Source organism: Eleginops maclovinus, chromosome 11, assembly GCF_036324505.1.
Source record: "Eleginops maclovinus isolate JMC-PN-2008 ecotype Puerto Natales chromosome 11, JC_Emac_rtc_rv5, whole genome shotgun sequence".
NCBI lineage: Eukaryota > Metazoa > Chordata > Actinopteri > Perciformes > Eleginopidae > Eleginops > Eleginops maclovinus.
The window spans coordinates 11,714,926-11,729,900 of record NC_086359.1 but is presented as its reverse complement, the minus strand read 5'-3'; the positions used below and the strand labels follow the sequence as shown (position 1 = coordinate 11,729,900).

The 14,975-nt window shown below is 38.3% G+C and overlaps 2 protein-coding genes across 4 annotated transcripts; both read left to right on the top strand.

The window, feature by feature from the left end:
* The first annotated feature begins 56 nt into the window (after nucleotides 1-56).
* endou2 (endonuclease, polyU-specific 2) lies at nucleotides 57-6,088 on the top strand. 2 transcript variants are annotated; one of them, XM_063895086.1, is made up of 7 exons: nucleotides 57-1,071; nucleotides 1,651-1,821; nucleotides 2,398-2,503; nucleotides 3,210-3,331; nucleotides 4,014-4,126; nucleotides 4,678-4,831; nucleotides 5,707-6,088. In XM_063895086.1, exons 2-7 carry the CDS (start codon nucleotides 1,720-1,722, stop codon nucleotides 5,962-5,964), a joined length of 855 nt encoding a protein of 284 aa, XP_063751156.1. In that variant the 5' UTR covers nucleotides 57-1,071; nucleotides 1,651-1,719; the 3' UTR covers nucleotides 5,965-6,088. The 2 variants fall into 2 exon arrangements, with proteins under 2 accessions (XP_063751156.1, XP_063751157.1); XM_063895087.1 differs by lacking the exons at nucleotides 57-1,071; nucleotides 1,651-1,821; nucleotides 2,398-2,503 and adding an exon at nucleotides 2,528-3,115 and having other exon boundaries at nucleotides 3,187-3,331.
* An 803-nt stretch (nucleotides 6,089-6,891) lies between these two features.
* On the top strand, nucleotides 6,892-14,023 carry LOC134872201 (NEDD4 family-interacting protein 1-like). 2 transcript variants are annotated; one of them, XM_063895380.1, is made up of 8 exons: nucleotides 6,892-7,110; nucleotides 8,825-8,912; nucleotides 9,250-9,380; nucleotides 10,722-10,781; nucleotides 11,227-11,314; nucleotides 11,451-11,575; nucleotides 11,833-11,899; nucleotides 12,637-14,023. In XM_063895380.1, exons 1-8 carry the CDS (start codon nucleotides 7,081-7,083, stop codon nucleotides 12,738-12,740), a joined length of 693 nt encoding a protein of 230 aa, XP_063751450.1. In that variant the 5' UTR covers nucleotides 6,892-7,080; the 3' UTR covers nucleotides 12,741-14,023. The 2 variants fall into 2 exon arrangements, with proteins under 2 accessions (XP_063751450.1, XP_063751451.1); XM_063895381.1 differs by lacking the exon at nucleotides 10,722-10,781.
* The last annotated feature ends 952 nt before the right edge of the window (nucleotides 14,024-14,975 follow it).

Sequence of the window (14,975 nt, the reverse complement as noted above, 5' to 3'; positions counted from 1 at the left end):
TGAAAGATCACATATGAAGTACAACACAGTAAATCATGTATTTATATACAAGTCTATGTAGGCAATGATGAAGTCATTTAGACCTAAATTGTTGAGAGATGTGAACCCAGAACAGAAAATGAATGTGTTTAACTATTTTTTTAAGTGGCAAAGCTTGTTTTCCACATGTTTCCAACATGAAAATAGATTAAAAGAATTACAAATTACCTGGATTTTCACATGTGTAAATCTTTACAGAGCAGAGATAAACAATTTAGATTAAACAAAAGAATAAAAACAAATTCTCACTTGCAATTCAGGGCTTCCATACCTGCAGTCTTAAACTGAATTGATAGACAGTCACACTGTCATGCAAAGTTACTAAGAAAGGTGTGTTGGAAAATGCTCCAATACGGAAATATCAGAAAAAGATAAAGGATGGCAGTGTCAGTATTTTCTTGGTCACAGATCTGACTAAGGTTTTTCTTAAACTTGATTTTGTTTAGAAACGTCCCAACTCTAGATGTTAAGAATTTCATTTCAATTACATTTTGAGTAAACTTCTGGTCTCGAGAGTTAACGTAATTAAGAATGAAATGTCCAAATCAGTTTTTTGTTCCTGTTTTCTAAAATAAATTGCACTCTGTAGTGCTTTATATACACCTTTACAACGCCTTATTACCTGAAACATGACCCACATTTACCCTGTACTCCAGAGGTTATACGGTGACAGATAGAAAAACAATGAAATACTAAAGAAACAAAGAGCGCACATTTTAGCCTGAGATTGAAAAGAGACGACAACATGGTGTAATCCCTTTGGTTAGAGTTGCTGACAGGGGACAACCTTTTTCAAACGGCCCCTCTCTCCTGTCCTGTCCTGTCCCCTGACTCGTGCCCTCTGTTCGCCCCCCCTCCAGCCCCTGCCTGTCTTTTCCATACACTGACTGACTGACTGACCTGTTACTATGCCCATAAAGACACCTGCTGTCACAAACACAGGAAACCACAACCAGCAGCAACTGCCCATCACTGAGGAACTTCACAAACTCTTACTACGCTGAACCAGAAAATCACGCTCACAGGACGGAGGTCAGTGGATTTTTGCTGTAGTGGCTCATGGGATGCGCCCCGGGCTCGGATGATAGTGCTGAAGATCCCAGGGCTCAGTGTCATGTGTTCTGCTGTCAGCCATGTATTTGTGGTGTTGAGATGGATGGATAAACTCTGTCTGGTTGGGGGTTGCTATTATGTTTTTAACAATGCTTTGGACTACAGAATTGCTTCCTCATAGCCTTTTGATTAACTGTTTTGTGGTTATTTATCAAGCTTTACTTTCATATTCTAACAATATATGTGCCTGTTTAAGGAAGGAAGTCTTAAATTCAATTCAAACACAACACAAACACTCACACTTTTAGGATCAAAAGGAATCTAAAAAATATACAAATGAACAAGACAACATCGGCAATACCATGATGTCAAAATCAGTAAAGATGGGTTAGCACTGCATCATGTTTTACCAGCTCAACAGATGTTTGTATACAAAACGTATTTGTCCCTCTGAAATACTTAAGTAAACATAACAGCAAAAAAAGAACTAAACCTTCAACATTTTAGTTACCGTCTGCTGCTTACACTGAACCTTATTAAATGTTCCCCTCCTGTTAGAGACATACACTTAGACAAAGGAACATCTCATCCACTGCGGGACCAAGAACACAACCGAGCGGTTGCATCATGATTGAGAGTGACAGAGAGCTGTCGTCCATAGTGCAGCAGCTGTGGGACAATGATGTCAACAGACTCAAACCTGGAAAAGACTACAGGATCTCTCTGCAGGTGAGAAACACACACACACACACACACACACACACACACACACACACACACACACACACACACACACACACACACACACACACACACACACACACACATTTACAATTGATAAGTCTGTTAACCTCATGTTCAACCTCTCAAATGTTATCACAGGTAATATGAAAAAATATTTCACTCATTTTAAGATAACAATTACATTAAGGGGAAAACACACATAATATAGGGATATATCACTTTAAATATGCTTTCCTAATTCTGCATGAAAGACAAAACCTGAACCTATTGAAAAGGTTAAGAATATTGGGGAAAAGGGAGCAAAGATGAATGACTACAGATAAGACAACAAATTGTTTAGTTTTTTTGGCAGTTTGATTAACCAGCTCTTCTGTATCACTGGTATATTTTTACTTCGATGTGGTTTGGTTATTGTTTGACACTGTGGCAGTGGATGTAGGTTGTAATGTAAATGTATGGGAGAATGCAAGAAAGAAATCCTATATTTTTGGGAACAGAAAGTATTGACTTAAACTATTTGAGTCTAATTTTAAAATATGAGTGTTTCTCTTCCTGCCTCAGGGCAAAGCTGCTCACAGCATGGCATTGGAGGACATTAATGACGGAGCAGGATCTCCTCTGTTTACATATGTGGATGAGAACACTTTCAAAAAGGAGACTTTTATAGGTAAGTGCATGAGGGAAAGTGCAAAAAGTGAATTATCTGTCCTAATGCCTTTATGTATTTCCTTTGTTTCTGTGGAAGGAGTCTCCTTCTTACACAACAGCTCCGTCTCAGCTCAGGTTTCAATTGAAATAATGTTTTCACAAATTCCACGGCACTGTATGCCAGTTTGATACTATCCTCCTCGCCTCCCTTTAGAGAAAAGCTTATTCGTCAACTCTTAATGTCCTTATAACGAACAGCAGCATGTTTTCATAATACCACAAAGCATGCAGAGTGTTCTGCAATGGGTGCTGAAATACACACTTCTTTCCAGCAATACTTGTCTGGTGATGTTTTCAGTGTTTATTGTGCATCACGTTGCCTTAGCACAGAGCTGTTCAGAGGGACTGGTAATGTAACAGCTGACATATGCCCTTTTCCCACCAAAGCAGAGTTCCCTTTGAGGCAGCTGTCCCATTGAAAATAATTAGGATTTATGCCTCCTTTATATTTTTGGACTTTTTTTACATTGTCTCCAGCAACCTGCTTTACTGTCTCTCACCTTGAATTTGGCATTTTTGGTGGATTTGGTTTTGAGACTTGTTCCGTTCCGTCTACTGCTCTGAGCTCAAGGTTTGCATTCAGCTATACTAATTGTCATTATATCCATGTTCATGACTGAAAACAAAAATCCATCTTTGAAGAGAGCTTGTGTTTGTTTCTACAGCCTTTATTTCTCTGTTGGATAACTATGTGAGTGACACAGGCGAGCCAGAAATTGTAACCCCTGAGGAGGTGGCAGAGAACCACAAATTCCTGGACTGCATCATTCAGACACCCACCATGAAGGTACCTGTATGAACAATTGGAAAAAAACTCACATTTCTTTGTCTGCCTCATAATGGCTGATTTCTGTTATTTATTATATTATACTAAATGCTAATATAAGAATGATTAGATTCTTATAATGACAATGTTAACATGCTGATGTTTAGCACGTATAATGTGGACCATTTTCAATTTCTTAGACAAGCAATCCTAAAAATGGCTTGCTAACAGTTAGCATGCTAATGTGAAACCCTCTTTATTAGTCACATACATGCACACAGCAGAGCACACACAGTGAAATTAGTCCTCTGCATTTAACTCATCCTAGTACTAGGAGCAGTGGGCAGCTATTGTGCAGCGCCCGGGGAGCAATGGGGACGGGGGATTGGAGGTGTCCGGTGCCTTGCTCAAGGGCACCACAGCAGGGCCTAGGAGGTGAACTGGTAGCAGTCCACTTTCCATATTTCAAGTCTGTTTGGGGACTTGAACCGGCGACCCTACGATTCCCAGTCCAAGCCCCTACTGACTGAGCCACTGGTGGACAATGTATAGAAATGTATAGAATGTATAGAAAAACATGTTCTGGCAATCAATCAATAGGTTGTTGAGATATTTCAATCTGGAGCATATTGACATACCTTAAGTCACATCTCTAGCATGGCATATAAGTGTATGACTTGAGGAAATTTTCATTTGCTTGCAGATAGCTCATAAATACCTGGCAGAGAAGAACCTCTCTCCAAAGGATGAGACCAAATTCAAGGAGCAGCTGTACAGGATCTGGTTTGAACTTTATGCGAGGAAAGGAGCCAGCAAGTGGGTGGAATTTGGCACAACACCTTAATATAACTTCACCAGTGGAATCTGGTGCTATGATGGTAACCGTTTGTGCAACTGGCTCTGTGTAGAACATCCAGTCAGCATTACTATGACTGGAACTACAGATAATCTGTATTGAAGCTAGGACTGAAAAGAAGCAGGCCACTAAACACTGCAATATGTCCAAATAGTAACTGAGGTTAAGATTATTTAGTGAATTTAATGGATGCCAAGATGCCACGTTAAGATTTTAAGCTAGCCAGAAGTCAGTCTAACATTTCTCAGTTAAGTTGAAGTATACATTATGCTGATAACGTCTTTACCTAATGAACATGCACATGTTGAGGGCTGTTGCTGAGCCTCAGTTTATATTGTAGGCTTAACCCTCTCTCATGTCATACATTATTTGAGAACGCCGTTTTTCTGAACATTTTTAGCAAGTTATACTTTTAAAAAGTGCTGGAGACAAAAATGATCATTTCAAAAAGGGCTGGCAACATGTCCCTAGTGTCCCGTGCTTAAATGACACCTATGCTGTCTCCTTTAAGGCCAGACTCCTCTGGATTTGAACATGTGTTTGTTGGAGAGACAAGAGGAGGTCGGATTGTCATTGGCTTTCACAACTGGATCCAGCTTTACCTACAAGAGAAGATGGGACACATTGACTACAAAGGCTACAGCGTTGATGCACATTCACCCCAGGTATGATGTTTCTGCTTGTCTATTGTTTCAATTTAGATTAGAACACTGTGGGGACAATCTATCAACATTTCAGTATGTGTATTTTATTCCATGTCAAATATGCACATTAATATATCTCACAAATCTCTCATATCTCTTCTACCCTACTCCTCCAAGTTAACTTGCACAGTTTGTTTTCGTTTTCACATCATAATTCTTGCACACCTATGAGAAACCTCACATCCTGCTATGACTATTGTTTTTCTCTCCCTCTACTCAGCTCTCTCTATTTGTCTTTCTAACCTGAGCCAAATGCAAATCACAGCACATGTCTTGGGTGTCTTGGGTGATTCAGCCCCGATGTTTTTCAATAGTATGAAATGCTAACAACGGACCTGACAATCTATTCAAAAATTAGTATATACTGTAATGATGAGTATTTTAACTTTTTTTTTATCCTGCCAAACTTTTCATGCTTTTTCTCCTCTCTTGGTGAAACTTGGCTTTCATCAGGTGGTGTGTATAACACGTGTGAAACACTGACAGGGTGTTAATGTTATCCCATTCTCACCTCCTCTTCATCTCGGTTTCAGATTTTCTTCTTTCTTGATAATAAAGAACTGACACCTTAAACAGTCAGTTTTGTCTCACCCACATCTTTATTTATCTCCTGTCTCAGGAGGTGACTTTGTTTCAAGGTTTCAAGGTTTTATTTGTCATATGCACAGCAGATACAACGTATATGTTGGCAATGAAAATCTTATGTCGCGTGCTCCTCCAACAACTCCACATACATGGTGCAAATGTCATACCATTGTACATATTTCTCCATCCCTCAACATCCCCTTCATCTCTATTTCATCACCTGCCATTTATCTTTCTTTCTCTCACTGCAGCCCGATGAGAACAAACACATCCTGGCGCTACAGTTCAGCTGGAAGGATGGTATAAAGCCAAAGGGGAGCATCTTCGTTGGTGTCAGCCCTGAGTTCGAGATGGCTCTCTACACTGTCTGTTTCCTATCCTCGCCCAACGAGCGTGTCAAAGTCCAGTTCAGTTTTTATGACGTGGAGATTGTTTGCCACCACTACAACCAAAAGCACATAGGCACCACTTATCCTGTGCTCCTTAAGTACCGACAACCTACACAATAATTTGACTAGAAATGAATCTGAGATAATACTTCTCTAACTCTTAAGCTTGCATGCAAAGTGTCACAGGAAATGTTGTTGTCTTTTTATTTTATATAAAGCCACAATAAAACCTTACAATAACTAATTCAATTTGTTTTTGATTTTGTGCTGCATTTCAAACGTGTGAAACCATATTTTAAGTGATATCAAATGTGTCATGTGTTAATTAATTCAGTTTGGTGCTCCTTAAAATGTACCTTTTTATCAAGTTCTGCAGTACAATTCAGAGGCAAATATCCTACTTTTACTTTACTAACGTTCAGATTAATCATTAAAACTATAACAAACAAATGTATCATTAAAATGATAGATATATAGTAGCCTATAGACTACATTGATCACCAGCGGTGCTCATAATAATAATAATAATAATAATAATAATAATAATAATAATATCATCATCAGAAGAAGACAAATAATGCATATACAGGTCTTTTATGCGAAGTGGGCTATGGCTTTTTTATACAGTGTTTATGTCAGGCCTATTTCATTAATGGACCTGAGTACTTCCTCCACCCGTGATGATGCATTACTTTTTTCTCGATATTAGACATTTCCCAGCGAATTCTTCAGTGAAGATTTCCTTATAATTATTGTATTAATATCACTTTTTTCCTAATGGGGGCGGCAAAGAGTTTGTTGTGGCCTATGACGTCAATCGATATGCCCGCAAAGACATACGTCAAGTGCGAAAGAGTTCAGAGGAAACGGCTCTGTTTTGTTTTCAAAATAAAAGCATGGTAATTGTTGCTTTGTTACAAAAACTTTAATTAGAAATTCTCATTTAAACAGATTAGTACAAATGCACGGTATCTAGAACTTCCCAGCAACAACAAACCAATTTATATATACGTTTATAGTTCTCAATCGGGATTTTATTCAAAATGTCAAACCGGAAGTCATGTTGTGTATCCTTCAAAATACTGTAACTTGACAGCTGTATGAGAGAACCAAGCAGTCGAGGGAGAAACAGGTTTCCATTGAAGCGAGCATTGAGTTTACAGATCGTACTCTTATGTAATTTCGTTTTCGTTGGGTGTCTTTCTCTGTTGTTGATTCCCAGCCGTTCAAAGCGGAATGGACGAACCGACAAGCAGATATCAGCAGGTATGATGATACTATAACCTTGCTAATAACACGTTATAATTTAACATGACACGTTAACGTCAACTGTATACTGTTAGATTAAAGTAGCTCTCCCAGGTGTGTGCGTTGTGTCACATCCTTGAAAGTGGGGCTATCCTATTTAGGAATGTCAATAGCGTTATAAAGATTACTTTTATTGGGTGTAGCTGGCCGTTAACACCAAGCTACCATTTCTAATTTGATGCTAACGTTTCCTTGTTTTTTCTCCACAAGAATGTGAACGTGTTTGCCCATTAGGGCTCTTTTGTCTCTGGTTTAGCGAATTGTATGCTAGTTAGATAGCGTTGTGGTGTAAGGTGTAACTTCATTTATCACTTCTCGATGACCCTCTGGCTCTACATGCTAACGATGGGTGAAGCACATGACCTCGTAATGCAAGTCAAGTGGGTGTGACAGGGATTTTTCTGGTGCTCATTATGAGGTTGATAGAGAGATCATGAAGATGCTTATGCAGGGGTGGAAGAAGTACTCCGATTCTTTACTTGAGTAAAAGGACCATTAAGATAATGGTAAAATACTCCATTTCAGGTAAAAGTCCTGCATTCAAAATCTTAATATGTACAGAAGTATTATCAGCAAAATGTACTTTAGGTATACAAAGTGAAAAATGGCCTCCATGTGTGATTTATTATAGTGATCTAACTTGATAATATGTTTAGCATCAAGTAGCATTTTACTCTACAAAAATATTGACTTTTTGTCATGTGGATGATTCTATTTTATTTTTTAGAGATACATTATGTTAAAAGCTTTGAATATTATCTACATCTAAATTGATGTGGTGGAGTAAAAGTACAATATTTACCTGAAATGTATTGGGAGTAAAAAGTAGCATTAAATGAAGTACTATATCAAAATACAAGTAATTCAATATTGTACATTACTTAAGTAATTCTACCTAGTTACATTCCTCACTGATGTTATGTCCAAAACATATATAATTTCCTGTGGGTGACAAGAATTGAGCATATTAGTGATTTTATTTGAATCTTACTTAAGGGACACATGCAAGTGTTAGGAGCATAAACTATGTTATATTGTCTTTATGTGCTAGTTGGTGTGTTGAGTTTATAATCAGCTGTTATTTTTCAGAGGTAATGAGTTCTACATTTTAACCTAAATACACGATTCATTCATGTTTTGAAGGATTCATAATTATCCCCCATGGATGTTACCTATAATTTACCTCTGCTAACCCAGTGTGTCAGTCTACTACTTTGGTATGCAGCACCACTTGAGTGGTATTTCCTGTAAACTGGCCTGAGGGTTTATTGATCTATCAGCTAGGTTTGAAAATGTTGTTTAGCTGAATCGGGGCTAAGGGGTAGCTGAGTTTTGTCAGTCACATGATTCCTGCTTTTAACAAGAGAAAGAGGAATGAGAAACATGTTGTAGGCCTTGTTGGTGCTCATTTCCTCTTTAAAATGTTCAGATTTAATTCAAAAAAACTGTTTTTGATGTGGAACTTGTTATAATTCTTCTCCTCTGTTTATTTTATGGGATGTTTGGTTTGTGGGTTCTTTTAAGTATGCCAGGGTGTTGAGATAATAATTTATTGCTAAACGGTCATTGTAAAGCTTCTTAGAATCATCTGATCTAATCAAGATGAGCAAGTGCTGACACACATGTATTGTAGCCCTAAATAAACCAGGATGGGTTTTTCACCCTCCCACAGCTTCCCAATGAGGAGGACCCAGAGGAGAGTCCACAGGCAGCCGCTGACGCTCCCCCCCCATACAGCAGCATCACGGGGGACAATGCTGGTAAGACCCTGACTTGTCCAGATGTTTCCCTTGTGCCGAGGTCATATGCATGGGGGGCACATTTGGGAGGCATATTTGTGTTAGTCTGAACATTAGCACGGCTCTATATGATTTCTTGAGATATTGAATTATAAATAACTGTGGACTATTCAAGAGTATTAATAATGAAGTTCAAAACTGCATTATCAACTTAACAGCTTCAGAGGGATATATCAAAATACACTCGTAGATTAGACATACATTTCTTATTGAGGGATTTCCTGGCTAATTTGTATTTTTTGTATTCATTGCCAAAACAGCACTTCTTCCTTACTATGTTGTGTTGTTTCTTCTTCAGCCTTCTTTGACTACAAGGAAGATGGGGCTTTCCCAAAGCCTCCGTCATACAACGTAGCGACTACGCTACCTTCCTATGATGAAGCAGAAAGAACCAAGGCTGAGACCAGTGTTCCCCTGGTAACCGGAAGAGTGAGTGTCTCACTTTATTTGCATATAGCCTGTGGTCTCACAGGCACACACACACACACACACACACACACACACACACACACACACACACACACACACACACACACACACACACACACACACACACACACACACACACACACACAAACACACACATATACATACACATACTCACACTCACACTCAGCTTGTGCTCAAACACTTCCTGTGCTTTCTGCAAGGAAGTGGTTAGTACCCTACAATGGAACTTTTTTTTCCTGTTTTGTCTTTAAGACTCAACAAATCAGACTATGCCTCTTTGTCATTCCTACTACTGCCACGATTATGTTGCTGTTCTAACAATATAAGATTGATAAAGAATATAAGGACATTTATTATCACTCATATTAAAGGATCGTTATGAATGAGTGATGTTTTTTTACAAAGTTTGTTAGCCTTTTCTGTTCTCAATTCCTCAGTCTGTCAAGCCTCTTAACTAGCCTCTGTACACTTTGTTCCAGAATTTGTTATTCCAAAATCTGAGTTAATACTGGTGCAGCATTAGAAACAGGCAGGGAGCTTCAGACTTAAATACTTATTTTGTCTGAACTATTCTTTTTGATATGAGACATAAAACTGCTTGGAGAGATATCCATGTTCTTTTTACTGACACAAAAATGTGTCTTTCAACTTTAAGTGTACACCTAGTTGTCTTTTTTTTATTTAAAAAGGGCAAAACAAACCTCATCTGCAACCAATTTAATGCCTATATAACAGTTTAATAACAACACCAGTCATCTATCCTCCTGTGAGCAGGCTTAATTCACGACAGCCATATTATTTTCTCCACCACATCAAGCATTATTTCTGAATCACAACAACTCTAAGTCCCTCCTGCAGACAACCTGCACAGAGACACAGAGGTGCTGCACGAGGGGAATCAGCTCGCGACTGTATATTGCGGACGATAGGTTGGGACGTTGCCAGGAGTTTCATGTAAAGCCAGCCCACATTTCGGATATGACATCATATTGGCAGCAAATCCTGATCAGCTCGTTTGTACCCCCGTTTTTAGAGATGTGGGTAAGGAGGAAAAAAGAGAGGGTTGTATTTACTGACACTTTGTGAGTCTCCTTACTCACCGGGGACACATATTTATGTATAAAAGACAGCAAAAAGTTCATTTGCATAATAGGGGACCTTTAATTATCAGAAATGATTAGATTTTCCCTTTTTAAAAAGACTGCTAATATCTGACCTCTACTGGTCATTGTGATGCTGTGCACCATTCTGCATGTGGGCCACTGTGTTTGATTTGCTGGTGTTGTGTTTCTCTGTCACACACTGCCTTGCGCTCAGCAGCAGCTTCAGCACAGGGAACGCCCGGAGACTTTTGATGATGTAATACGCAGTTCACTGGAGGTAACTGGGAGGAGAGTGTATGATGAGAGGAAGAGTATTTGGTGTGTGAAACGGCAGCTGTACCTACAGTGTTTTATGTGTTCAGTATACCACCCTTTTGTATGTTTGTGTATTCAGAGTGTTACCTAGTGCTGAGTTAGGTAAACAACCTCAACTGGTTTCTCCTTTTAGCCTACCTTGAATTAACTGACTTTTTAATAAGGTGACAGTGATAGTAGTGGTTTAAATTGTAAATGGCTGTGTGTGTGGTTTTCCATTGGTCTGTTGGTTGTTTGTGTTGTATTTACTCTCTGTTGTGAACAAAGCTTGGTTCCCACCAAAGCTGAACAAAGTTTGGTTTGCCCGTCATCTCATTATACACTGTACTTATAAAATGCTAAATACAACATTGTGAATTGGTTCAAATAAATCTTAAAAACTAAAACAGTTTCTTATTCTATCTCAGGATGAAGACTTTGTGACCAGAGACGACTTTGATGATGCTGATCAGTTGAGGATAGGAAATGATGGTATCTTCATGCTCACTTTTTTCAGTAAGTTACCCAATCTACCCAAACCTGTTTTTGTCTTTCTTTTTTTCACCCAACCTCTTTCATCTAAAGCTTTTCTACTTGGATCATGTTTTTTTTTTCAATGACTTGACACTTTTCCCTTTTATTCTTTGTCCAGTGGCATTCCTGTTCAACTGGATCGGCTTCTTCCTTTCTTTCTGTCTGACCACTTCAGCTGCGGGACGCTACGGTGCCATCTCAGGCTTTGGCCTCTCCCTCATCAAATGGATCCTCATTGTCCGGGTACAACAAAGACAAAACACAGCACACATACAAACACACAAAAAAAATGGTGCTTAAAATACAATCAATTATTTAGACACCCTCAAAAACATCTCTCTGGTATATTTGTGTTGTTTTTGTCGTGGTTTGCTTTGCTTAGTTCTTTAAAGAGTGCACTGTTTTCTTCATTCACTGTTAAAATGCAGGACTCATTAGAGTGAGACCAGTGAAGGCCATATTTATTCTAACCCGTTTGTACCATTCTGTTGGGTTTCTAGTTCTCCACATACTTCCCTGGTTACTTTGATGGACAGTATTGGCTGTGGTGGGTGTTCCTGGTGTTGGGTAAGTAACCAATCTCCGAATTTAAATAATTCCCAAAGAGAATCAAGTGCTGACATTTTGTTTGTGACACATTTCTGCTCTTTGGAGCTCTATTACATTGGTGTTGAGGTGTCAAACATTTGTTACAGAATGTCCTGATATCGACTTTATCGGAGAAATGTTTTTCATCACAGTACATTCCTATTCCTCAATGTTTTCTTTAATGATCATCATAGAAAAAAGGGCAGAATTAATATGTGCAATCGATTCATACAATTCTGTATGTTATCTTATTATCACCCTTATATTTTATTTGTTTAAATTCTTCAAACTTAATTTCCTCCTAAAACAAAGCACGGTATTTGCAGATTTCTCCCGAATGCACTTCTCCTACGATGCAACTCTATAAAGAAAATGTTTCACGCTGATCTTTGCTGAAACGCAGCATTGAACCCTTCTTTGCTTACCTTAGACAGTTAAGAAGTCATTTCTGTAACACCTTGGCAATGTCATCCTTTAGTCGCCAAATGGATTTAGTAAAATTTCAGTACATAGCAAAACGGTAGTACATATTGAACTCTGAAAAATATTTTTGACTTTGATTTTGTGTCAAGTGGCTTGTAGATGCAGTTTTATCTGTTGGTTTTAGTTATTTTTCGACTCGGGTCAACCTAAAGACCCAGTTAGAGGATTAAGACATGTGTAACTGCTGCCAAGCCTCAGATGGTGTCTGACTGTGCCTTTCTCTATGCATTCAGGCTTTTTGCTCTTCCTTCGGGGATTCATCAACTACGCCAGGATCCGCAAGATGGCTGACACTTTCTCCACCCTGCCCCGCACCCGAGTCCTCTTCATTTACTGAGCTCACAATCCTTCAGCTTTCCATCATGATTTTTTTGTTCTCCTTTTCATTGAAACATGCGGTCTGGCTTTACCCAATCAAAAAAAAGGAGAAAAGAACACTTTTAACCCTCTTTTCTGCTTGAAATTATTTGGACAATTCTTTTTTTGTCTCCTCTTGGTGTGAAATAGTGACTGCTGAGAAATCACTAAAATCCTTCAGTTGTTAGTGGTGAACTGTCAAGTGCTATTTGCAGTTATGAAGTGTGTGTTGATAAATGAATGCCTTATTTACTGCCTGTTGGTTGCAGCGGCATGAACTGTGCTCCTGTGTAACCACCAGGGGGCAGTCTTGTTTGTGTTATCTTTCACCATTCTAATATCAGAAGACGTTTTTCTTTTGTTTCTCAGCCCAGGGGCAGTGGTTCATTTTGGTATTATGGATTGCTTTAAGCAGTGTGTAACAATATATTTCAAGTACCAGTTTAATGTGCATATAATCCTTCTGACCAATGCTTTTTGTCCCTTGTGTATTAGTGTGTAATTCAGGTAATATGAGACTGAAAAGAGAAATCATTAGTTTTTTGGGCTAAAAAAGTTGTAAATGTATTAAAGAGCAGAGGCCGGGTTGCCCCTAGACCATTTATTCCACATGTATTTAGGAATTGTCCGTGCATACTAAGCACTAATCAAGAGTGTCGTTTCCTTATGAATAATACATGTTTGTCAGCGGGGAAGTAAAGCTGCAGATATCCAGCAGAGCTTCATGGACATACATGGGATTATTGCTCTGCTGTGCAATAGAGTGATAGTGATTAAATAAAATGCTAGTTAAAAGATTCAGATGTGCTAAAAGACATCATAAAATATAATTAAATAAATGATTCCGACACCCTATCGTAGTCACCCCAATGGTTTCCAACCAGGAAATAATTATCGTATTGCCAGATGTGATTTAAAAACCCTTCTCTGTGAAGAGGAAGGTATGAATACAGAGTTGAGATTTCTTTGATGTTAAAATGAATTATCGAAAGAGTTATCATGTTCCTGTTTACTGTCATTCTAGTGGAAGCAGAATTCCTTTTTTTTTTAACAGCAATTTTAAATATCTTGCGGTGAAAATGTTTTGAAATAAACTGTTAAAGGACATATTTTTGTTGAGCCTTTATCAAATGATGTTTAGCTTTCAGTAAAAGAAAAATTACATGATATAAGAGCCATTTTAATTTAGCTTGTCCAGAAATATCACAAATCAGAAAATGAAATAGATAAATTTGATGATAATAAAAAGGAGGAGCTTTTTCTTACTGCTGGATTTTATTAAACATTTCCTTCTGTTTTTCCATGCTGTTGTGTTTCTACTTTAGATTTTTTAGAAAAGCAAAAGCATTTCAAAAGTATCTCAAAATAAAAGCCTGAAGATCATTAAGACTGAACGTTTTAAAGTACATATTGTGTCTGAGGACGATAAACTGTTTGAGACTTCAACTATAGTTTAAACCCTACATTACCTAACTAAAAAATACAATCTTCCATGTTCAGTATCTTAACACTAAAGTTTGGCCAGCATGTGAATGCTTGAAAAAGATGGAGATCCAACAGTCCTCAGAGAAGAAGCTGAGCTGACCACGATTTTCAGTTTCTGACATACTTTTAGCCATGCTAAATATAACACACAGGAGATGTGTGTGTGTACAGAGCGAGATGATCTACTTGTGCTGGCTAATTATACATGTCAGCAGTTGGAGCAGAAAGTTAAGGTCACTCCACCTGCAACACATGTCACACCAACTGAAACTGTCTCTTTGGTTTTACTGAAACCTTTACCGTCACATAGTGTCACATCATCCTGGTTGGATATTGGCCTCTGGTGGTGCTCAGTTTACATGACTTTAGCTCCGTTCAGGTCATCTTTCACGGGGCACAGAGGGGGAATGTCACTCTTAATTCACTAAAAATGATCATATTACATCATGTAATAGAGCATTCCCAAGAAAAGCACATAGAAGCCAGAGCGATCCAGATGGTCATGTTTGGATTGATCCATTCTTAATGATATTAATTGTAAACTCATGCCATGTGGTCCACCATTTTTAGAAGGGCAGTACGTGTACTTTTCTGACAGGAAAATGACTGCATACTGAAAGGCAACTGTTTAAGGTCATTTAACGAATGTTTTTTTCCATTTAAACTATAGATCCTTTACTTCGATGTTGCAGCACCACTGGTACTTAAAAAAAACCAAAAAAAAACCCAG